Source organism: Blennius ocellaris, assembly GCF_963422515.1.
Source record: "Blennius ocellaris genome assembly, chromosome: 9".
NCBI lineage: Eukaryota > Metazoa > Chordata > Actinopteri > Blenniiformes > Blenniidae > Blennius > Blennius ocellaris.
In genome coordinates this window covers 17,553,079-17,578,495 of record NC_137658.1, presented here as the reverse complement: position 1 = coordinate 17,578,495, position 25,417 = coordinate 17,553,079, and the positions used below count along the sequence as shown (strand labels likewise).

The window sequence follows — 25,417 nt, the reverse complement described above, 5'->3', positions numbered from 1 at the left end:
ATTTCCCCTTCCCTTCCTTCTTCCACGAGCCTCCCTTTCTCCCCGTTTCCCCTTCTCTCCTCTCATTCCTGTTTTAATTTTATCTCCTCCGTATTGCGTAGTAGCCATAGGGGAGAGGGTGTGTGATAGTAATCTCAGCTGTCCGATTATATCTTGTTGCTCCGTTGCTGAACCATGAGATGGTTTATTGATATTTTGTAAGGAAAGACATTTTCCAAAGACGAGTGTCTTGATTTTTATCCCAGATTTAACTAGGCAACTTGGGGATTAACAGTCTTTTTTCAACAAAAAAAAGTGCATTGCTAAGTGCGTGCTTTAGGGCTCTTTGTTCAGAAAATTCAAACACTTAAACTACAAGAGGATCTTCATTTTCCGAAATATTTGTGCCTCGCCTACTAAAAGCTGTCTCAGTGCAGCCACTTTGGGAAGATAAAAGCGTGTCTTATTTTGGAGTACAATCCAGTAAATCAAAAGTGTGACTGTGAATAGACCACAGTCAACTGGATTTTTAGGGTTTTAACAGATACTGCGATTCACACAGAGTATCCATTTGTTTAACGCTAATTAGCCTATTTTCATGAAAAATGTTAAATTTAGTAGATGAACAGAGACGTAGTCATCTTTGCTGAGCAGTTTGCGTTGAAAGGCACCAATAGACGCTTGTTTTGATGAAGGGAAAATACATTTCTACATTTAGAGAAGAAAGCTCTTCATAGAACTATTTGTGAAAAAGCTCTGTGTAGACGACAGCCGTTTAAAATCATTCTTCTGCACATGCACAAGGAAATGGTCTATAAGAACAATGTTTCTCTCCAGAGTGTGATGACTCCCAGTCCATAATCTCCTGGGACTTGATAGTTTTTTTAGTTGACAGTCACCACAATGACAATCCAACTTTGTCGTCTGTCCATACGAATGTACTGCCTGTGCACTTGCCATTGTTAATGTTTATAGTATTGTTCTCTGTCTGTATGCGTGTTTCATTTCGTAAACAAGCAACAGCTCCCACTAATGGCCCCACATGTAAGTGACATCATTTTCAGCATTTCTGCCGTTTCCGTGTAAACAGGCATCATTTTCAAAAGTCTGCTGTATAACACATGAGACATTTCTGAGACCTAAACATAAAAACGATGTGATTTCACCTGAAACCTGGTCATGTCAACAGGGTCTGAGTTTGTAATTAACGATGGAAGTACTAATGTACTTCTTTAGTTTCCATACATCTTGCAACAATGTATTTTAATTGGATTGATGTCAGCCCCCCCCCCACTACAGTTTAATGACGAAAACTTAAGTCTCAAAATGAACAGGTTGGTTACAAATTGGTAAAATGTAGAAAACAGTACCTAAAGGAACAAAAACCAAACAGCCAACAAACCTGAAACGAGTTAAGAATCCGACTCTAGCATACGGGGATAACAACACATCATGATCTAACAACAACAGACACACACACAACCACTTAGAAGTGGTGTTTAATTAACAAGTCGTATGTGGTTACAACTGAGTAGGAAACAGCTTTGATGAGCCCACATGAGTAGAAGGTTGGGAAACACAAAATACAACTAGAATATCCGAACAGAACAATTAAAACAGACCACAACGTGATATTTCAGCAGTTGAGGTTGTGTTGGTCCGTCAATCATTTTCATTCAGTCGTAAACAGGTAATGTAATTAGTTGTCAGAGAAGCATGTGTTGAAAGACCAGCGAGAGTTCAGTGAGTGGTGTGATCAGTTCGTGGTTATCGTTTTGACATTTGACAGAGGAAAAACAATTCCAACCATTCACACTGCAGTCACACTACGTCCTTGAGACAAATTAAACCAGCTGATTAAACCAGCCACACATCATCATTTGAATTCCTTACAAAACAAAAAGGATGCAAATAAAAAACATCTGCAGTGCAGAAGTGGGTACTTTTCAGGCTGAAAACTTCCTGAAAGCACACTTCATTTAAGTCATGATGTGCTCCAAATGTACTTCCTCACTTAGCTAAGATGCATTCAGTTGTGTTCTCCCTCCCGCCACCTGGAGCCAGTGGGTTTGTTCCCAAATGCCTCCACATCCACCTGCTTTGCAGGAGAGAGTAAATGAGGCGCTCCAAAAGTTAGAAGTTTGGAGAAACTTATCATATTTTGACCTCAGACCTGCTGTACCCTTAAAGCTCAGTGTTTGTCTCTCTGTCCTGCCCCCACCCGCTTCAATCTGCCTCCTCCCGCTCCGAACACACACCAACACACACACACACACAGGGGAGGAGATGTCAGTCAAGATGGATGTTCAAGTTGGACCAACATCCCATATGGCGGCACATCCTTTAAGGGGAAGCTCGTCCCGGGGGCCGTGCCATAGAAATTGGCACCGTTCGGCTCCGCTACATCCAGTCTGTTGCAGAGATGGTTAAAGTATGCACACACTGCCCTCGGTGAGCTGTCGCTCTCACACACACACAAGCCTCGGCTTCAATCAAATCTCTCTGCCTCAACAGCTTGGAAACGTCTGCAAATACTGTGGAGAATAAGTGCGGGAAACACACAGCTCGTAATTGTGATTGAAGATGTTTACTTGCTCAAAACCTGACATCTTTATCAAAGTACATTGACTGTAATGCAATCCCGACTGTGATGGCGGCAGCCAACTTTAACAACACTGCCTGATCCCTCCACATTAGCTTCAGCTGATTTCTTCAGACCAGGCCAATTTATGTTTGACTTCATAAACATTAGGGATACAGGGCACCTTCTGATGGGATTAAATATAGTAAAACTTTGGAGAAATACAGGAAGATTAAGTTTTTAAGTTTCACTCTCGCTTATGGTTTCCTTCGATTTCCTATATATACAGTATATAGATGCCTGAAACCTGGATACCCTGAAGTAACAATGACATGTGTTAACCCGGTATCAAACACAATCTGCAGTTCACATCCTATTAGTTCATCCACAACGTGACACTGGGGGTGTATTTTAAGCCGAGTACAATCACTGGAGTGTGTCTCTCTCGACTTTGACAGCATTTCAGTGTACACCATGCCCAAGACTCCCAGGTTCTCCCTTTTAATTCCACTGCAGAATCCATCATTTGGCAAATCTGATCTTACACATTCATAAATTATTCAAAATATACTTGCTGTGTGTCAGCGCTGATTTGACAACTTCCGCCTCGCACACACACGCACACACACACATGCTCCTGCCACAACTCAGCCACCACTTTACACATAAACCTCATGCTCACACACCTGTTAAAGCGAGCTTCTCTCTCCACACACACACACACACACACACACACATAGTGTGCCTAAACCTTGATGACTGGGTCTTTTCCTATCTGATTGGAAGTGCAGCGTCTGCAACTCTTCCTCTGTCCTTTAGAAGTAAAGAGAGGTTTGCTCTCTCCATTCCCTTTCTGTCGCTATATATCTACTCAGTTCTTTTACTTCTTCTATTTCAACTGCTTTTCCCTTCCACTGACAATCGCACACACCCCTCGCCTCTCTTTTTCTTCAAGCTTCTTCCCAGTAAAGTAAAAAAAATAAAAAATACCAGAGTTCTGCTCAAAATGTCAAAATGTCTCTGTCATATAAAAGTTCTCCCATAGAGGAAGGAATGGCGGAAATAATTACTTCCTACCAACAGGTGGTGAAAATGTCCATCAGACATGTTTCTAATAGTATCTAAATCTAAAGGAAATCACAAATAATCAAATCAATGGTCGACATAGTATGCTGACCTGTTAGGACTCAATCCCAGCCTCTTGAATGTATTTCAAAGGCTCCTACAGATTTTGCCATTTTAACAGTTGCTTGATTATTTATTTATTTCCTTCTTTCCTTCTTTCCTTCTTTCTTTCCAGGTTGAAGATGCTTTTTCAGTGTTTCACTGAGACCACTGGCATCTGAGAGCACAGCAGCTGTCTAAAATGAAAAGGATGATGTTTTCCCTTGACAGACATCTTTTATTTATTTATTTTTTATCCATCTGAGCCACTTTTTGGGAAGAAAAATTGAACTGTCTGCAAGGCTAAGACATTTTTACCTTGATTGCTGTGTATTTGGGAGGCTGAGTTAAATTGTCAGGGGAATGCTTGAAAGCATTTCTTCTCAATCAAGACATGTGAAAAAGCCAAAAATGCATAAATGTGTACAAGTGAGTTCTAATTACGACCATAGTGGAGTGGCTTCCAATTTTTGTAAAAGGGAGACATTACATTGAGATATATGAAAAACAGTTGCTTTTATATTAGGTATACACTGTTACCAGACAAGTATCCTTACTTGATTTTTTTTTTTTTAAAGCTTCTCTAACAGTTTGACCTTTATCTACTATTGTCTAGGTTATAAATGACCTCAGACAACTTGTTACTATTCGCAGCTCACCGCCAAAACAAGTTGACATTTTCTCTCTGACCTTTTCGCTCCTTATCATTCTCCTTTTTTCCTGCCAGTTTTTTTTTCTATAGTGTCACGTGCCCCCCCCCATCTCCTAATCAGAAATGTATTGGGCAACCATTCATGTATCACTCAGCCATTATAATATCTATTTCTGATCGACGTGACAGAGATTTTTTTTTTTTTTTTGTGGGTGGGGGTTGAACCCCTCAGTCCTGTCTGGCTACTCCTGCTTTCCGCTTTGCACTTTTCAGATTGACAGACAATGTGACAGGAGTTTGCAGCGGCAGAGCTGGACTGCAGACCGCAAGGTGTCAGAAAAGTAATACTCAGAGCAGAACTCAGAGTAATTGGAGGTTTTAATGCTTTTAGGGCCTCGGCCTGATCGGGATAATTGTGATATCCTGTTATGTGGTTGTTCAAGGCCTCCCGCAGATCACCTGTCATTCAGGCAACGTGTGCACTAAAGACACATTTTCTTGCCACATTCATTTGTGGCTCTCATTTCCAGGGTCGTCAATGGACACGTTAACTACCCTCTTTTCCTTTTTGTGTTTGGGATAAAGCCGCCTCGTTTTCATAAGTGCTCCAGAGTTTCATGAATGTTCTGACCAGTGGCTTAGCGAGAGTGGGAGAGGTGCTTATTTACCGCTAATGGATGCTGCTGAACCACAGATACAGCTTGTCATCTTGTGTCGGGCCTGAGAGCACGTAACACAATCATACAGACACCATCTTTTGTGTATGTCCTTCTCTGAGACACTTTGGGAATCATCACATTTTGGGCAACAATGAAAAATTATTAAAAATGTTGGCAACTAGTTTCATTATCGAGTCATTGTGTCGTGCAATTTATGCGCCACTCGCCATGTTGCCGAGCCGTTTACTTCAACTTCGGAGCTTTATCAATGGTTTTCTGACTGAAAGTTTCCACAAAAAAAAAAAAGCGTCAACCTGCAGAGTGAGTTGAACGGAGTGAGGCCGAGGCAATACAAACTAACCTCTGAGGAGTGGACTGGTAAAAGGCCCGTCAATGCTACCAATGTCCGCGAGTGTCGTAACGCGTACAGAAAATATCTTCACTTCTGCTGCCCAGCGTTCTCCACCTTTCCTAAAGTACTTTGTCTCACTTCAGGAGTTTTGAGCTGTGTGGCTATCTTTATTCGATATTAAATTGTGATTGTTCCGGCGGGGAGACGGAGGATTTCCTCACACAAGCATTCCCATCAATGTTAACCCACGGTGGACACTCATATCTGGAATATATTGAATATTAATGTGAATCTGTGTTTTGCTAAATGTAATACGATCATTCAATTGAAAATGTATTGCCCTGGTGATGGATTTGACTGTTTCTCTCAAATGTAATGCTTAAATTCAGAAATGGAGCACCTGATCTTTAAATACATACGATGAGTACATGACACAAAGGTTTTAGAATCATCTATATAATATATTCATGACTGCCAAAGTGTGTGTGTGTGTGTGTGTGTGTGTGTGTGTGTGTGTGTGTGTGTGTGTGTGTGTGTGTGTGTGTGTGTGTGTGTGTGTGTGTGTGTGTGTGTGTGTGTGTGTGTGTGTGTGTGTGTGTGTGTGTGTGTGTGTTTATGTGTATGCGTGCTGACAAACAACTGTTCCCCAGAGCTCAGAACATCCCGCTTTGAGAAATGCATAATGAAATGTTATAAATAAATACAACGCCGTACGAAAAAACTGTCAACACAGAGAGAGATGGAGGGGAGGACTTGTTGTGGCAGTAGAAGGGGGTGAATGTAATTTATTGTGATGACTGTAAACTGGTCTAAACACGGGAATCTTGAGTAATTAGGGCTGTGCCTTCTCTTCAAGGAGGCACACACACACACACAGGATTTTTTTAAAAAGACAGTAAGAAGTAATTTTATTTGTACATCCACTGTTCAAATTGGAGTCAGTGGAAAATGTATTTGTACAAAAATCCCAGCTGATAAAACTTTAACCAACGTCACAGTTTCAGTATTCATTCCTCTGATTCATTAAGAAGTCCAAATTACAGAAAAGGTTACATTTGAAAATCCTACAAGCTTTGAGTTGCTTCCTTGTAAACTGGATGAGAAATCTCAAACAGCCTGAGGCTCCATTTACACAATAACATTTTCAGGTGAAAATGCTAAACCTGCATTGTGTTTTGACTGTCTGTTTACACGGCAACAGTGCTTGGGTTACACAAAATGCAGCTTTTTGAAAACAGCTCCGATGGTGGAGCATTTTGGGAAAACGCTCTGACTCCGTCTCCTTGTTGACGGTGGAAATGTTGCAACTGCCAATGTGCACCACGGCCGTAGTAAATAGTTCTTCTGCACATGTGCGAGTCAATGGACAATAACAACAATGGCGGCCTCCAGAGTGTCACAACTCCCAGTCCATATTATCCTGGGACTTGGCAGTTTTATACTTGATACATATTATCTTCATAATTAACAATCCAATGTTGTCATATATCCATTCGAATGACCATGTTTTCGTTTTAAATACAGGAATTCATCTCAGACAGTTTTATCAGCTCTGCAAAATGCCATCATCACTTTTCTCACTCTCATCTCTAATTGGATCAGTTGTCATATTAATTACATCAAGGGATCATGCCGACGAACAAACCGCAGTGAGAACATGAGTTATTAAATATTTGTACTGTCAATTACATGCATCTCATTAAAAACAATGACAATTTGTAATGCACTTCATGGAACAAAATGCCCCTGACAACATATGAACTATTTGTGCAGCAGCACAATGATTTTATCTTAACGTGGGATGAATTATCTGTCAGAGGAAAGAAGAAGTTGGGCTCCTTTTCTAAGTAAAGATGTTTAGCTGTTGTAGCCATTGGAGCTAAGCAGCTCGTCGCATGAAGGGACAGACAGATTGTGTGGAGGAAATCGCACCCTGATTCAGGTACTTATTATTATGCAATCGGTTCAAACACAATGCAATACTCAAGACCCATATATGGCCTGTTTACCTGACATGTCGTTAAGGTGTTTGAAATAAGGTATCAAATAAGATTTTGATGTGAAAACTGAAAGTTCTAGTGCCTCAAAATCTGTAAAGGTGGAAAAGTTGACATGTTGTCTGTGTGTGTGTGTGTGTGTGTGTGTGTGTGTGTGTGTGTGTGTGTGTGTGTGTGTGTGTGTGTGTGTGTGTGTGTGTGTGTGTGTGTGTGTGTGTGTGTGTGTGTGTGTGTGTGTGTGTGCAGGGTGACTGTGGGGGCAGCAGCAGGTAATCAAGGTGACCAGCCAAGGGTGAGGTTGCCAGGTCTAGTGGCAGTGTCACCCTCCTGTATGTCCAGACTTCAGAGGCACTGGCGTCAACACTTCCTCAGTTGACGCCAGCCAAAATCATCTTTTGGAATATTTGATTATTTTTCTTGCAGTTGCCCCTCTTTAGATTGCTTATTTTGTCCTCATATGTTCAGGTGTGGACTGTCGGGATTCAGTTTTCAAACATGTCAGCAACTTAAGTTCTACTAAACTTTTCAAAATTTCCATTACTCAGTATTTTTTATAGTTTCCTGAATTATGCATCTTCTAATTTGTTTTTGGTTTGGGAAAAATAAAGTGTTTCTCCATGGTAACCTCTCGGGAAGAATCACAAGTTTCCTCTAAAATCACCAAGTTTGGTTAAATGTAGACTTTTCTCAGCTTTTGAAACGGTTTCAGCTTTTGCTGTTATCTTTTAACGACCCACCTTGTTTTTCTGTTGCACCTGGAACTTCCATGTTCCGCTTCAATATTCAGAAATTTCTAATTAGACTTCTAAGAAATATGTCATGGGGAGGGTGATGATTTTCCCCGACTGGTTGTCCAGAGATAGTGATATTTAATCTTTTGCTCATCAAGAACTCAAACTTGACGGCAAGCCTTGAGGAAAACAGTGTTCGGTCCACGCAGTTGGAAAGGTTTTAGTCAACTCTGTTGAGTAGCAAAGATGTAGTTTTTCTTGTCATTCCTCTAAAGACTTTACAGATGTGTATTTGGCAGCTCTTGTCATAATAAAGTGAGTTATTCAAGCATTAGGGTTGACTGGACAGCAGAACACCTTGTGGCATGCCTTTTATACAGTTTATATCCATCTTTTACTATTTTGACACCATTAAGGCATCACTGTTTCAGAGTGCTGTAGTATCTGGAACCAATACATTGTCAGTAGATCCTTTAAGGCCTTTAAGTCGTGACGTGGAGATACGAATGGCATCAATGAATATTGGATGTCTCAGACCCGTTCATCATGCAATTCTTGTGTGGACCACTTTTGTTTCTAATGCGATTAAAAGATAACCAGCGCCCTCCTCTTGCCAGCTCCTGCTCAACACATCTCTTCACCGCTCTCTATTTGAGCACAAGGACAGTACCTACAACGTTTTGATCAAACTCGATCTACTTTGATGAGCGACTTTACCTCTTTCCAGTCCGATTTCAGGCAGGTGTGTATTTAAAGCCACTGACAGCTGATGTGCGCCGCGCGCTTGCATCAGATTAAGACACGCTCCCGCTCTGTTTCTGCTGCTGTTCAGCACTTTTACCATCAGACTCTGCAATTCCACCGTGGTTCATTTAAAATATTCAGTAGATAGACAGGTAGAACGGCTTAGAGACACACGGAGAGAAGACGAGGACACAAAGTAATGATGGAGAATAAGAGATGGGTAGATACAGTAGGTGGAGTGAAGGGGAAGATCCAGAGAACAGATTTAAGAGAGGGAGAGAGAGAGAGGGGGGGGCTGCTCAGTTTCTGTCAGCCGCATGTGACAGCTGAAGAATACTTTTTTTTCATTCTACTGCCTTTACATTCAGTGTCTGCCATTTACTGTCTATGAGCTGCTTCCTCCAACCTCTCCTGCCAGGAGTGTGTTAGAAAAGTTTGGTAAGGCGTTGTCTCTATTTCCACTGCTCCTTTGTGTGCTGCATGTCTCTACTTCACCACTGAGGAAGAAACCTCTGTATCTCCTCAGAGGATTATCCAGTCACTCCATTAATTTTGCTACCATTAGTGCAGTATCACGGACAACTTTAAGTAGAGGACAATAGCTCCAATTGTAGATTTCAGAAATTACGCCAATGACTTTATGGCTTGTTTCTGGACAGAATCTTTGCTTCGTTGACGAGAAGTCAGACAGACAACATGAACATGGTTAGAGGAGACAAAAAAAAACATATATATAAAGAGGCGTGGCCATTTGGCAAAGGTTGTGCATATAGTTTCGTTACAGTGGTTTGTTATCAGGAGGACACACTCATTAAACCGCAGTGTACTGGAGCAGGAAGGCATCAAGAATGTGCCGGACTGTGGAACTCCAGGACCAGGAGCACACACCTCGGCTCCGCCGGCTCAGTGTGCCACCTTCTAATTGCTACTTCCTGCATGCTAATGCATTGTGTCCTCACTGTTTGATGAACAGTGACCGCAGTGACTTCAGTGGCCTCCACAGGCACCAGATTCTAATCGCAAGGCTTCTGGATGAAGGAACGAAAACGGGAGGACTGTTCCCTCTTCTTGTTGTGCTCTCCCTACTGAGAGAAGAAAGATTCATTATGGCCATCCAACAAAGACGAGCCCAAAGACCCCCCACACACACACACGTTGTCTGAGTCACCAGCTACTGAGAGAAATATCTGCCTCTTTATTTGCTTTGTCCACAAATTTCAGCACAAAAAGCTCCTGTCTTTATCTGTTGTTTGGTGCTTGTCGCAAAACAAAACCTAGAAATTGTAGAATTGTGAGCGTGTTTCTACTCACGACTGTTGACAGGAGTGGACGAACCAAACACAGACAATTTGAAAGTGTTGATACCCAGTTGGGTAGGGGGACTGGTGTGGTGGATCAAATAACCTTGTAATCTATTGGTTTCTATGGTTGGCGAAGGTATGCGCTCTACCGAGTGCCCGTCCTAGTTTCTTCAATACATTTAAAGGTATTTGGAGTCAAACTCACAAACTTGTAATTTAGCTTTAAATTTTAAGACTCAAAATTAAAAAAAAATAAAAAAAGCTTGGTGTAAAATCGACTTTCCTTCTTTACCTCCTCCATTTTTTAATAGTAGCCAACTAAACGCCCATCGTGAAATCCCGCTGGGTCTTTGTCAAGGCAACAGGTTTGGCCGAATAAATACATCATCCATGCAGCACTCTGGGACGTCTACGATTCTCAGCTCTGATTTTTACATGAAAGTTCCACTTTCACAGTATTTCTTAAGCCGTCTTGTCTTTTTGCAGCAATAAACCATTCCTTCTTCACCTTTTCAGAAAACCTTGTCACACTCTTCCCCGTCTCTCTCTCTCTCTCCCTCTGTCGGGTGCTGTCAGCGAACAGGTGTGCAGCCACTTCTCTTTATTAATGACGGGCAGGGGGAAAGCAAAGGGGACCCTGTGTGTGTGTGTGTGTGTGTGTGTGTGTGTGTGTGTGTGTGTGTGTGTGTGTGTGTGTGTGTGTGTGTGTGTGTGTGTGTGTGTGTGTGTGTGTGTGTGTGTGTGTGTGTGTGTGTGTGTGTGTGCGCGCGTGCGCGCGCGTAAACAGCTGAAAAATGCAGCACACTATCGACACGGTGACAAATCCAGCGGGCGAGCGACTTGCATCTACATAAAAGTGGGAGAGTTTGCAGAAGAGGATCTTTTCAAACCTTAATGTTCTTAAATGCTTAGAGAATTTTTTTTTTGTTTGCCTACAATTCTTGTCATTTTTTTAAATGTACTGCCACTTTGATTGAGTCTTTGCAAACATTTCCCATCCATGCAAGTTTGTGTGTGTCACACACTGGAATCTTAAAATCTTGTTATCTCCAAACAAAAGCGAAAGAATCTGCCAGAGTGATGAAACGATACACCATCCCGCATGTGCAGCTTGGTCTCTTTGTGCGGAGTTGTTTTGGATTGCCTTTTTCTTGTAGCAGAATGCGATATTAAACTTTCCTCGAGTCAAAATGCCCCATGAGATGTGTGGAGAAAAGAACAACAGTGACTTAGTTGTACTTCTCCCATCAGACACACAGCGGAGGGTTTCAGACCAAATCTGTGAAAGAGCCAGAGAGCCAGTCGACATCATCAATTATCACCAAACCAAACAAATCTCAGGTGGCCCAGCACAAACCCAGATTTTGGCAGTGAGTGAGCAATTCATGAGTTAGAAACAAGAAATGTAAAACAGTCCAGCCACAATGTCATGTAACAGGACTATAGTTCTAGTTTGGGTATGTTACTGGTTAAAATGTGATGATATTGGTGTTTATGGCTCAAAACTCAGGGTTTATAATCTTCTAAATTTTGATCGACATGAAAAAACAAATGATGGTTCCTGGATGAGTACCATCCGTCCAGTCATCTCCATGGTGAAGTGTCATTCATATCTGCTCATTTCATCAAAAGCAGCTCCAGCTATTCACCTCTTAGATGTATAAATACCAGATGATAGTAGATTAGTACGTAAAATGACACTTTTTTTTATAGATTTCCACCTATCTTCTCTCGATTCAGTTATCACTGGAACAAAGTACTATATACTGTACCTGCTTCCAGAATGTGTTTCCATCATAAGTCGTCAGCAAATGTCATTGACGGCTTTTAATAAAAGGTCAGTCTCAGGCGCCATTTACACAATGTCTTCAAGTGAAAACTGAAAAAGGAAGTGGTGTTTTTGTTGTGTGTGTACACAAAAACTGTGCTCAGAGCCACTGAAAAAGCAACTTTTTAAAAATGGCTCCCAATGTGGAACTTTTTGGCAACTCTCCATCTCTGTGTGAATGGGGAAAAGCAACTTTACAGAAACGCTGCTATTTCACCATAACAATAGCAAATAGTTCTTCTGTAAATGCATGAGTAGATGGACAATAACAACAGTTGCGGCCTCCAGTGTGTCGTGATAGTCACCATCATACAACAACAACACCACCAACTCGTGGCCCAACATGAAAACTACTTTATTTTCTGCATTTTCAGCATTTCTGTGTAGACCGACATCATTTTCAGAACGTTGCTGTGTATATGAAGAAGAGTTTTCTGAAGCAATAATGCTGTTTTTACTTGAAATGTTGTGTACACATCGCCTTAGTTGGCTCAATAGGCTATAATATTAGAGGCTACTGATAGATTTACTACTAAACAAAAGCCTACGACTGATAGACTTTTGTCATCCTCTTCCAAATAAAGTTTTTTTTTTTTTCCTGGCTTTTCAGTTACTTAGAGCCAGCAATATTAGGTTGAAGGAGAAAGACAGTTTTAGTTCAAACAGATACTTTATTTGACTTTGCTGGTGATGATAATCAACATGCTATTTGTGTTAGATACATATTTAGTTCAGTTTAGATGCCTCTCTCTCTCTCTCTCTCCCCCGCATTCATATCATATCATTGTGTATCTCTTTCTCTCCCCCCTCTCTCTCTCTCTCACTCACATATGCTTTGTTTTAATCAAATAAGCTCACCTTTCCTATTTTTATTAGCAGTCTTGTCTCACGCTATGTGACGTACAGACATGCAGGACTCTCAGACCATAAAATGATTTTTGTACAAGTACTTAGTCAAAACAGACAGGCTGCATTACAAGAGGAGCGTATAGATCAGGTTAATCAGCAAAAGAACAAGACGGATAATCATAATAAAACCAAAAAGGAATGGAGGGGTGGGGGTTTGATGAGAAAATAATGACAGGTCTACTGGACTTTGTCCCAGGGTCCACAAGGCAGATGCTTGTTGCATCTATCATGATGACTGCACCTCCCTGGATGTTGCCATAAATCGTACCTCATGCTTCTGGTGCCATGTTGTTGAATAGTGGTCCTGCAGGGCCACATTCCTGCATATTGTTGACCCGTTCATGCTCCAGCACACCTGACTGTAATGAGTGGCTCATCACCAGGTTTTTCCTCATGATGACATATCTACTCCATGCGTGTTTTGGAGTCGGGTGATCTTCAAAATACAGAGGCTATAGGCCCATCGGGACCAGGAATCAATACCAGCGTTGCAACAGAGGCAGCTTAGTCCAAACATGTTTAAACATGGCCCTTCTACAACCAGCGGTCCCTTCTGGAATCATCAGAGCTTCGGTCTTCATGTGTCAGAACAAAATATCGGATATCCTTTTCTTCTAATTTTGAGCTACGTGAGTCTCCCTGGTGCTTCCAGCAGATCCTAATTGGGAGGCATAAACACAATATGCTGTTCAACAATCAACTAATAAAGGCAATCTTTGTAGGAATAAACAGAACATTGTCTCTTTTCTTTATCCACAATTGTTCAGCCAGTGAGCAACAGCAGGGATAGTTGACTTCTGCAGCACTGAACCGGGAACTGATGCAGTGGATGGAAATGTGCTAGAAACAACAAAGTGGGGAACAAATATGTACGTACAGCAGAACAGTCGACATCTGGGAATTGCAGCCTGGATGCAGGTAATTGATACAGTTCGCCAGACATGTTCCAGCACAGTGATTTTGATCTCCTTGCCTTTTTTCTTTGCTTATTTTGTTTTGATCTATTCGTGCTTCTTCATGCCCAGTTATGGATTTTCTCTTTTTTTAATCTTTGCCTCCTGGGTTTTTCTCCACTGATATGTTGGCATACTGTATATTGTCACTATGTATCGTGTAATTGGCTGTGTCTATTTACATTTCCGTTCTCATATCGCCAGTTTTCATTTCTCTTTGTCTAATAATCTTTGACTGTGTTTTTTTTTTTTTTTTAAACAACAGGGTTTTTTTTCCCCATGTTTATTTCAATCAGGAATACGCTCTGTTTTCAGTACAAGAAAAAAAAAAAAAACAGCATGCAACTCGGTATCAATATATCAAGCTATAAAAATGAAATATTATTCAGGTGCCGCTTCTTTCTTGAGTTCATCCTACAAAAGACATCTGGCTTTATAAGATTTTCCTCCCAAGCTACTCCATCATGGGTTTTGGAGAAACTATAGAAGCTATCCTTTCTCAGTTAATGTTTGCATTTTGTATAGACTTTGTATTGTTTGTCTTGTAATTAAATCTATAATCTCACGAAGGGTTTCTCAAAAAGGATGCTTGCAACAGATGCTTGTAGCCCTGCAGTCGTATAATGCTCTTTCCTGTATTCTTGTAAATCTATCCTTCCCTTTTCATTCTTCCACTGTGAATAAGAAAGAGGAAATGATTAATGGAAGAACTGTGAATATATTTTGTCAGGGCTTCAGCCTCTTTTGTCCAATGGTCTGCTAATTGAGTAACTTACTGGTTCAGGTTCCATCAGTTTGTGTACAATTGAAAGTATGCTATATACTTTATTGATCCCCTTGGGGGAGCAGTGGGTTGACAAAACATGGCTCTCAGGGCAGCAGATGGGGGGTTGGGGGGGGGGGTAATGGGTCTTGACAGTGGTGGCCTGTTGCATGGTCTGGATTTGAACCTGCGAACGTATGATCCCAAGTCTGTTCCCCTAATCATGTTTAGCCTGTAGTCCTACTTAAACTTCATCACAGCAAAGGGACCATTCAAGCATCAGGCTTGAATTAGAGATTCATTTGCAGAATTAAGATTTTCAGATTGGAAATATAGTGATGGAAATATTTTCTTGATCATCCATCCATCCATCCATCCATCCATGGTGAAAGGCAGAAGACACCCATTCCATTGCTGCCCGTCATTTGCTATTCCAAGTTCTGCTGCATCTCACTAAAGTGTTAGTAAAAGGATTTTGATTTGTGCTGTTTGCAAGTAGAAGAAGAAGCTTTCTAAGTACCAAGTTTTTGAAAATAAACCTCTGTAAAATACTGATAAAGACTTGGGTGTGTTCTTATAGTCTTCCTCCTACAGCGTATCAGGTATGAAAGCTGCTTTGAGGATGGCGTCACTGCTAATTGTTGGGAAAAGATCAGAGCTTTTGTAAAGCTTTAAAGTGTAGATAGTCTTTCTGCCATACCCGGCAAAGACTTTGGGAAAGTCATAGTCTTTATGAGGTAATTAATGTATGAAATTTATGATGGCAGATTGGCCAAGTCTCATTTTAACACCTGTATGTGATGAATGTTTTCAGCTGGAAGATTAATTCTATGCACTTCAATTCTTCTTTTGTTGCCTCCAATTAGAATAATATGGTTTGTAGGGTTTTATCTACTTCACGATTATCAAATCATTACTTCTGTTTGGATTCCCTTCCTATACCATGAACATAATGGATGGTTGGCTAAAGAGATGATGCACTGAGCCATCAGACAGGGTTGGGGGAGGCCGAGTTTATCAATGATCCATTTTTGATCTATAAAGAGTTGACACCGTCTCATCCAGTCAGATTGTCTGCGGCTCACACCATTCTGAATTAGGGAGACATGGAGTTCGGTGCACGCCACGCCACGCCACCGTGTGACGGATGTGAAGCGTCAGCGGAAATGCCATCAGATGCTTTCAAGTTCTGCCCTCGGTCTAAAATCATTCACTTCCATTCTGGAGCCAGCAAAATGGTGGCCTTGCAGTCTTTGACTCAATTTTTCTGACACCGGGCGTGAGTTTTGGTCAGAGAATGGAAGACAGTCTAAGAGGACTGTGATTTCTGAGATCGGCGGGTTTTGCAAACTAAAGTATTTTCCAACTCTGCGTCGCTCCCTGTTTTTCTTCATGAGGTGGATAAGAGATACTGTCTGCTCGACTCCCTACATGTAACTAATGCATGAAATTGTTTGGCAAATAAGATCTGGAGGCCCGACAGTCATTGGCAGTCACTCTTGTACATTGCTGAAATATTTACAAGTTGTTCTGTTTCCTTTTGTTTGAAGAAGTGATTTTGACAAATGGAAATTAGTCGCAGTTGCCTGAAAGTCTGGATTTAAACTTTTATATCTGGTCCTTCTATTTCATTTCATCACAAAAGGGGATGATGCATGAACACTGAACATTGTTTGGAAAAACTAAATTCAAAACCGCTATTTGGTATGGGGAGGGTCACCTTTTTCTTAGGCTAATAGTAATGGAGGTGTGTGCTTTGGGTTTAGTGGGAAATATGGCCTTCATTTTCAGAAACACTAACATTAGCTTTAGTGCGTCATGGATCATCCATCACCACCACCCTGATCTCATTCATTAGCACGATTACAGCGCAGTGGCACATTTAATTTGACGTTGATTTATTTACAGTGCAAATGCGACAAACAACTTTTTTCCTGCTTCTGCTTTCTCACCGCCCCTCTTGTCTTACCTTTATTTCCGCCGTCATTATTCAATGAGGAGTAGTTCGATAAGGAAAAGCTACCCACTTTTTTTTCCTGTTTTTTTTTTTATCTTCTCCCCTGATAGGGCCACGTTTCCTGTTCACCTACAGTTTCGTGTTTTGTTCCTCCCCATCTGCACCTCCCTCAATATGTCCCTTCATCTATCCATATATACCTCTTTGGGACTTATTACAACTAATAGGAAGGTCTGATGTGTTCTGTTTCCAAGGGAAATAGGACTCATTACTTTTCATTTAGTGTCTCCTAACAAAACTACTCCCTTATTCTTGAGGTTTTCTGACTACCTATTCTTTCTTCTTTTTCTCCAGTTGTTACATTTTGCTAAAGCCCACTTTTATTTTCCTGTTTCATGACCCGATTTGCCAAAAAAAAAAAAAAAAATACAAGCCACTTGCTGAAGATATTTGTGAAATTTTCAAGTAAACTGCCAATTGTTATTTCCATGAATCAGCTGCACAAGGCCCAGACAGTAACTGTGTCAAGAGGCTCCTGCCAGGGCTGCAACTCAGTTGGACATGGTGCTGCGCCTCGCCTCGAGCCTGACTGATCAAATCCCTTTTTCCCTGGTCTTTCAGAGAGCATACTGTGTTCCAGGACACTCTGACCATTTGGTCAAAAAAAAGGAGAGGCTTCTTCTGGAGGGAAAACCGATGTCAACAGTTCTGTAAAAATGGAGAGAAAAAAATAAGTTTCAGCTTAATGGAAGTGCCGTAGTTCATTACACAGCCAATCACTGTGTAATATATAAGTCTCATATTGCTTTGAAAGATCAACCATATTTACCCAATTACACCCCAACAGTGATAAAGGTGTTTGCCCTCCTTTGGGAACAACTTGAGGTTAAAGAACCTTTTCCAAGGGCACATCAGCACATGATCGCACAACGATTTTATGAATATGCTGAGGATTGCAAGGGGAACCACTCTATGAAGCGGGCCAACTAAAAAAAAAAGTCAGGTTTGACATATTGGACTAGCAAGAGTCTAAGATTGGCCAAATTTGATTTTTGAAGACTAACAATGCAACAACTTAATGCTGTGTGTTTTAGGGCTGAGGGTTGCACATAGGTCAAGATTTGGGCTTGGAACATGATTATGTTGTCTTTGGTTTGCGTGAAAGTCTAGTTTATGTATTTTGATTTTATTTCAGTAATGCTACACATAGACATTCAGTATATTTCATGTTTCAACATGTTTAACATTACTTTTTTATTTTTTGTTAAATTGGGAGCCAATGTACAGACCATTAAAAGTGTATTTGTTTGCTGTCTGTGTATTTGTCACATTTGTGGTGAACTCGATGTTATTCAGTGTGAAATCATAAAGGTATTGTGTAGAGAAACTGGAGTGCTGTGTTTGTTTGGACCTTTGTCACCGTCCACTCAATTACACACACTCACTCATCAGCACCAACATCATGTTTGGCAAGCAGCCGTTTTTTGCTTTTAATGAATGTCACGTTTCTTTTGTTTGGAACAAAAAAGTGTGTGTGTGTGTGTGTGTGTGTGTGTGTGTGTGTGTGTGTGTGTGTGTGTGTGTGTGTGTGTGTGTGTGTGTGTGTGTGTGTGTGTGTGTGTGTGTGTGTGTGTGTGTGTGTGTGTGTGTGTGTGTGTGTGTGTCGTGCGTGCACGTGTATTTGCGTGTGTGTGAGTTTTCCTGGGAGTGTGAATAAATTTCAGTCTGTTTGGTAGCATTAGACAGAGGGCAGATTGTGGTCAACTCCATTTATTCGGCCCCAACGCGCAAGTGTGTGTGCACATCTACGGTGCTGAGAGCTTTATCATGGGTGCTGCTTTTATAAGCGTGTGCGTGCACGTGTGTGTGTGTGTGTGTGTGTGTGCGTGAGAGGGAGTCATGTACACTGATCGATGCCATTGTAACTCCATAGCAATGAATGGAGGCCATAACCCACACATGCATTACCATATTCATACAGCTTGCAAAAAAGATTGCTTTAGTGTGTGTGTGTGTGTGTGTGTGTGTGTGTGTGTGTGTGTGTGTGTGTGTGTGTGTGTGTGTGTGTGTGTGTGTGTGTGTGTGTGTGTGTGTGTGTGTGTGTGTGTGTGTGTGTGTGTGTGTGTGTGTGTGCCTCAGGTTTGTGCAGCAGTGCACCTTATTTTGAGGAGTCATTTTGAAAATGGCAAACACCCTTTTTCATGCTTCTCCTTGCTCTTTTTGAGAAGTATATACACACACACACACACAGGCACACGTTATATCCTGAAGTCACACATTGTATATAAAACTCTTTCTCGGCTAAAGCTTATTCTCATAAAATGTGTTCACAGAAGAGAAGTAACTATCGAGTTGAGTGTGCTGAAATTGAACATCAGCACAAACAAGGGAGGCAAATGGCAAGTTACACACACACACACACACACACACACACACACACACACACACACACACACACACACTCATTCACACACACACATACACACACACATACACACGCACACACACCCTCTTTCCAACTCTAATTTTGGTCTCCGACTATCTTTGTTTTGTTTTTGCTTTCCTCTTTTTTTCCGTCCCCTCAATTCTTTTCCCTCTCACCCAGGGTGTAAATTGCCCGGGAGGGGTGATAGACTGTGTGTGTGTGTGTGTGTGTGTGTGTGTGTTTGTGTGTGCGGGTGCGGGTGCGGGTGCGTGTGCGTGTGTGTGTGCGTGCGTGCGTGCGTGCGTGTGTGTGCGCACGCATGTGTGTGGGTCAGGTCAAGCTATTATTATGGCAGCAGCTGTAGAGGTATTGCAGGGGATTGTGGGAGTCGTACAGACAGGCTGGAGGCTCTGAAAGGCTTTATGTTTGAGTGACAAGTTCGGACTAAACGTGCTCCACACTGCACACACCCCAACAGCATAATTTCGATTCATGTATTGTACAGTTTGTAAATAATATATTTAACTTTTATTGTCCCATCTGGAGAAGTAAATGTCTTGCAATAAGTTAACTTGACATTCTACATGAAACCTTCCAGTCGTCTTGGATTTATGTAATAATGTGTAGACTTGACTATCATCAGGTCCTCCGAGTTTGTCAGGGTTTTTTTCTCTTTTTTTAATCCTGTGTGATCCATAACAATACTTTTGGATGGCAGAACTGCTGAATATTTATATTGAAATGCCTCACCCTGCACACACGTTTTCTACACCAATTGAACTTGAAAAAATCCTGTCGACAAAAAGATAAAAAATAAATAAATTCTTGCTGTTGGATTTTTGACTTTTTGTGTGCTTGTGTGTGTGTTTAACCCCAAAACTCTATGCACTTTCTCAAACTAAGAAATTTTGCCTTTTATTCGGGGTGATTTTCATTCTGCCGTCTACTAGCGTCCATATGCAGATTGAACTGATGAGAATGATATATCTACCCGGGCTAACGCCTCGCCCACGCATTTAATATGTCTACAGACAGCTGCTCTCCCTCTCCCTCACACACACACACACGCACACACACACATGCACACATATGCACGCATGCATACAACAGAACAATGAGGCTGCATGTAGCTGCAGGTCAGAGTCACAGCTAACACCCAGTAATTTGTGTGTGTGTGTGTGTGTGTGTGTGTGTGTGTGTGTGTGTGTGTGTGTGTGTGTGTGTGTGTGTGTGTGTGTGTGTGTGTGTGTGTGTGTGTGTGTGTGTGTGTGTGTGTGTGTGTGCACGCGCTAATTTGTGAGGGCGAAGCAGCAATTGTGGGTGTTATATATCTGCCGGCGTGTGTGTGATACTAACTGTGCAACAGTAAATCTCAGCTGTCGCCTTGTGACCAGATGCATATTGCTAAATCTATAAATGTGACCAATTAAGCATGTGGCCGTAAATTTCATGCAAATGAAGTCTTTAAATCTCTGACCAGTGACTTAACAGAGTGCTGAGATGTTGTTGTGTTTCTTCCACCGATCCAAGTGACTGGAACACATCCATTACTTTTAAAGCTTTTCTTTGCATATAACAATATTGATTATTGATTATGCGAATATTCTTCCATGTAAAAAAAAAAAAAGCCTTTGAGGCAAATTGGTGAAAAATTACAGTCGGTGTGAATGTGTGCTTACTGATATGCCTGCCAGCATGAATTGGATAAACTGATATCAGAGATAGATGGATGAATAAACATGTCTGTAAAAATAAAAAAGTAGTGTATATCTCGTTTAAAGAAACATGTATGATTCAATTTTATTCAGTGATAACCAATTATTTAATTTCAGCCGTCGACGCCTCATGAGTTTTGTCACTAAATAACCTTAAAACAATAGCAATTCCATGAATGACAATAAATCTCACAAAGTTTGAGTCAAAACAGATTTGATACTAAAATACAAAAAGTTTGAAGCTTGAGCTGAACGAATTTATTAACTTGGTCGACTTTTGACTATTATTTTACATTAATTAGCATAGCATTAGCAACACATTTAGCAACAGCTGATACTGTATCTGTACAGAGGTTCATGCACAGTGGATTTAGATCCCGTTTACGCAACATTTTGAGGGAAAACACATTATTTTCGTCAGTTCGTTTTAAGAAAGTTTCATCTTTACACAGAAATGATCTGAAAACGAGCTGAAAATTATGTCGTTTTGATGTTGGTTCACTGATAGGTGCTGTTTGTTGTTTTTTTTTTCACTGACAGTGTTTATAGCGTATACAGACATTACAGACATTTATCGCATATAGAGTATACATGGATACGTAGATAGACAGTAAAGTTGAATTGTTATTGCATCCATCACCTCGCGCATACGCATAAGAAGCATTTACAACGGCATGCACAGTAGCATCATTTCTGTCATTGTTTCCCAAAAGTTAAGTTTTCAGTGGCTCTGAATGGCAAAACTGTAAAACACTTCATGTAGATACTTAAAAAAATGTGCTTGTGTTATATGTTTTTGTTGTGAAGAAAAGAATGATGGTATTTCAGCAAAGATGTCGAGCTCAATAGCATGTTATCTCCAGGTCATATCCAGATGGGTTGTTGAGTTATGATCATGAGCAGAACAATCAGGATGCTGGACTGTTGGTCGACGGCAAGTCCACAGCCTGCAACGCATTTATCTGCGCCTCGGACCATCAGGCTTAGGAAAAAAAGAAAAAAGAAAAAAAAAGAGTGGAGCAAGGAGGAGGAAAGTCCATTTGGGGAACGCTCCCTGTCATTTTTTCCACGCTGACCTCCACGTCTCACCATCTCCTCCTCGTCTGCGTGTCCACAGCTTGTTTTCTGTCCGTTCCACCTGACCTGGCCTCACCCCATCTCCTCTTTTTCTCTCCTTTCATTCAGTCACCAATCCCCTCCCTTCTCAATTTTCACCCTCTTTCACTTTCGGTCAATACAATGATGCAAGAATGAATTCAATGGAATGAAAATGACAACACCCCCCCCCCCCCCCCATTTTTTTGTTTTTATATATCCCAGGCATTCAATTCCAATTCCTACACACTGGTCTATATTTCCACTCTTTGTGACTTCCCTTTATATGTATATATTTTAAAAAAAAATTCTGACACTTTTAATATCCTACTTTATTGCCACTCCTCTACTAAATAAAAAAATAAATAAAAAACTGCACTCACAAGCACACATACATTGTATGTTCACCACTTCTTTATGTCTGAGTTTAGAAACAATATTGCCAAAGGAACAAAATAAAATATTCTCCCTGCCACTCATACCCGCCACCTCTCCTTTCCCCCTCACCGTTAGATAGTCACTGCATCTCCTGAAACCTAATTTTACATCTTATAGAGGAGTTTGGATTTCTAACTTACTTGAGTCTTCATCTCCGTGTGATGATTAAGTTCCTTCCTCCTCCTGAGACGGTCGTTCCAAGTCTGTCCAAATGGTGCATGGCTCGTCTGTCTCCTGTTCTCAGCTTCTCTTCCTCTCTCTTCTTGATTGCAGTGGACGGATGCATCGACTGGTCGGTGGATCTGAAGGAGTACCACGTTCTGGCCGGGGAACCCGTCCGGGTCAAATGTGCCTTGTTCTACAGCTACATCCGGACCAACTACACCATGGCCACCAACGCCAAGCTGCGCCTCATCTGGTACAAGAACAAAGGAGATGCCGAGGTGAGCCCACTTGACTTGAAGTCTGCCATTGTTGTTGTTGTCCCTCTGTAAATAGGGAGTAGTGGGAGGTGGAGGAGGTGGAGGAGGTGACCCTCATTAGCACCCCGGAGCACCATAGCGTGGCCACACATTGATGGGTCAATGCAAAAAGAGGAATATCCCCATGCGGATTAATAAAATGTGTTTAGTTTTACGTTTTCTTTCATTAGATACCCCTCAGTAGCTTACCAGAGATCACGAACATGGCAACATGTTTTGTCTGAGTCCGTTAAGGGGCACAATCTACAAATACGAGAAGGTGAACAGCTTCTATTTCAACCCTTCACAGTAGGACACTGTTGGCCAGGAACATCCTTGTGCACGGCTATTTAGATTGTGTCAATTGTAGTAAAACTTGTTGAGAGCAAAGGGAGTTTAAACTGTAAACCTGGTATTTTAAACATACATTTTTTTTAAATCATCTTGAAAGAAAAGTGTGAAGTTTTCCTCAACTTAAGGGAAATGGCTAACAACAGGAGCCATGGTTCGCAGTATTATTTGCATACCAATGCATTATTCTAATTTAATCAATATCCCCATGATGTGATACTATTAATAACAAAGAAATAAAGTTCCCCATGAGAGTTTAAAAAAGACAAAGATCCATCCTGAAATCTCGTTGCCCCGCATTTGAAGTTGAATTCGATTACCCCCGATTCCTCCGTTTTCAGGGCAAAAACTCACACATTACAATATCGCACTGTGTTTGTTAATCACTTGCTAATTGGGAAGCACTCCAGGCTTTCAACCAACACCGAGACCCAGATGTAATTAAAGCTGTTCCATCCAAGAAAGTCATTTAAAAGCAGATCCAGCAGGCTTGTTGCAGGACGAGCTTGTCTGCTCTTTCAGCGGACTCGGCTGTGTCTGCTTGAGTAATCGCAGATACACAGACATGGGAAGGACTGATAAATCACACTGTGGTCCCATGTGATATAATAAAAATTGTCTTTCTTTTCCAGGCAGTGAGGATTATTTCAGAGTAGTCACGCAGGATTTAGGTGGATTGCAGTTCGACCTGATGATACCTTTAATATGCCGGTGCATTCAGAGGGGCGGTTCGCATGTGGTTGGCGTACAAACTGAATCTGGGGTGCACTTTCATTTCATGATCTGCGTTTCCTTTTCTATTTATGATGATGCATTAAATTCAGTGGAGAAGCCAGTTCCTAGTGTTTTGAAAGACCTTATTTGAAGGGTTTGTCTTAATAGCTAAACAAGAAGCTGACGGTGTGGGGGAAAAAGTGAAGAGCTTGGTGGTTTCGGACACGTTGAAGTTGAAACCAATGCCTCATTTTTGGAAATAGAAGAGGTCTTTTCTAGATTTCCAAGGAAACAGTATGATATTGAATTGTGTCACATGAGTAACTTTGTATTTTTCATCCAAAAGGGTGGAAACCTACACATACAGTGAACAAAGTTGTCAATCACTCTGACGCACAAAACACATTGTTCTTGCTGTTGACACGGCCGGAGAGCGAGGAACATGCTCCGTCGCTGAACCAGACATTAAGAAAGTCAAAGCAGCAGGAGATCATTTAAAATATGTGCTCCAATTAAAGTATTGTTGGAGCTAGTAACTTGTAATATTCAAGTTTTCATTGTTATTATTCTGGATGGGGCCGCCGTGTCGCAACGAGACATGGAATAATCTATACACTATAAACTATACAAACTGTGGAAATCCATTCCACAGTTTGCAGCCAGCCAGCAGGCTAGGGAAGTTGCACTGTGGAACCCAATTTTTCATGACATGTCTGGACGGATTTTACACTCGAAACACCACAAAGAATCGATGTCGATGTTTTCAAAGCCATTGTACAGCGAGGCGGACGCTCTGCTGCCAGACGTCACCATTTTAAAACGCCAGCTTGCCGAGGAAAACGGCGCTGATCGCGGCATCAAAACAATGAAAAGCAGCTCCTCCGTTGTAGCAGGCGATTAACACCTCCGTGAAGCTGCGTCCGACTCCACACAAAACTCCCTAAAAATAGAATTTCTCCAGGGATTAATAAAGTGATTCTGTGATATATTTTAAAGATAGAACTAGTTTATTATGAGATCATGAAGTCATGCAGACCCCCACATTGTGACCCCCACAAAGTGAACAAAAATAGTTTGTACTGCTTCCTTTTCTGACCTCATACTGACCTCAAGTTGCCTTTTAAGAGAATACATTCATACATTCGTACATTTTGTACTTTACTGTAGAGAGGAGTTTATACAGCCTCATATAAAATCAACAATAATGATGATAAAGTTACAGCAAACAGTATCGGAATGGTATCGGTATCGGCAGATATCCAAATTCGGGTATCAGGTATTGGATCAGAAGTGAAAAAAAACTGGATCGGTGCATGCCATTATGTCAAAGGTCAGAAAATGTAAACTTTTGGGGGGTTTTATGTCTCAACAAATTATTATCAATTTTTGCAAATGGAAAGCAGTGTGTTTTGAAAGCTTCGAGGAACCTCTTTGCAAGGTGCCTGTTTCGGTGACTCCCAACAACATGTTTGTATCAACAAATAGATGAAACTCAACTGAAAGGCACAGTTTTCACGATAAAAAGTTATTGAACCATTGTTCAGCATATCGCAAAGCGGCCTGAAGCTGTTCTGGTGTCACTTTGTAAAATCGACACCAAACTTGTGAAAGTAGTAATGAGTGTTTTTGTCACTCAGAGATTAGAGCA

The 25,417-nt window shown here is 41.2% G+C and overlaps 1 protein-coding gene across 1 annotated transcript in view; it reads left to right on the top strand.

Moving 5' to 3' along the window:
- il1rapl2 (interleukin 1 receptor accessory protein-like 2) overlaps positions 1-25,417 on the top strand; it is a gene marked incomplete at both ends in the record, with an annotated part of 355,657 nt that overhangs the window by 171,128 nt on the left and 159,112 nt on the right. The window contains one exon of the mRNA XM_080502514.1: positions 22,517-22,686. Coding sequence (XP_080358640.1) covers positions 22,517-22,686 — 170 coding nt within the window. The remainder of the gene's footprint in view (positions 1-22,516; positions 22,687-25,417) is intronic.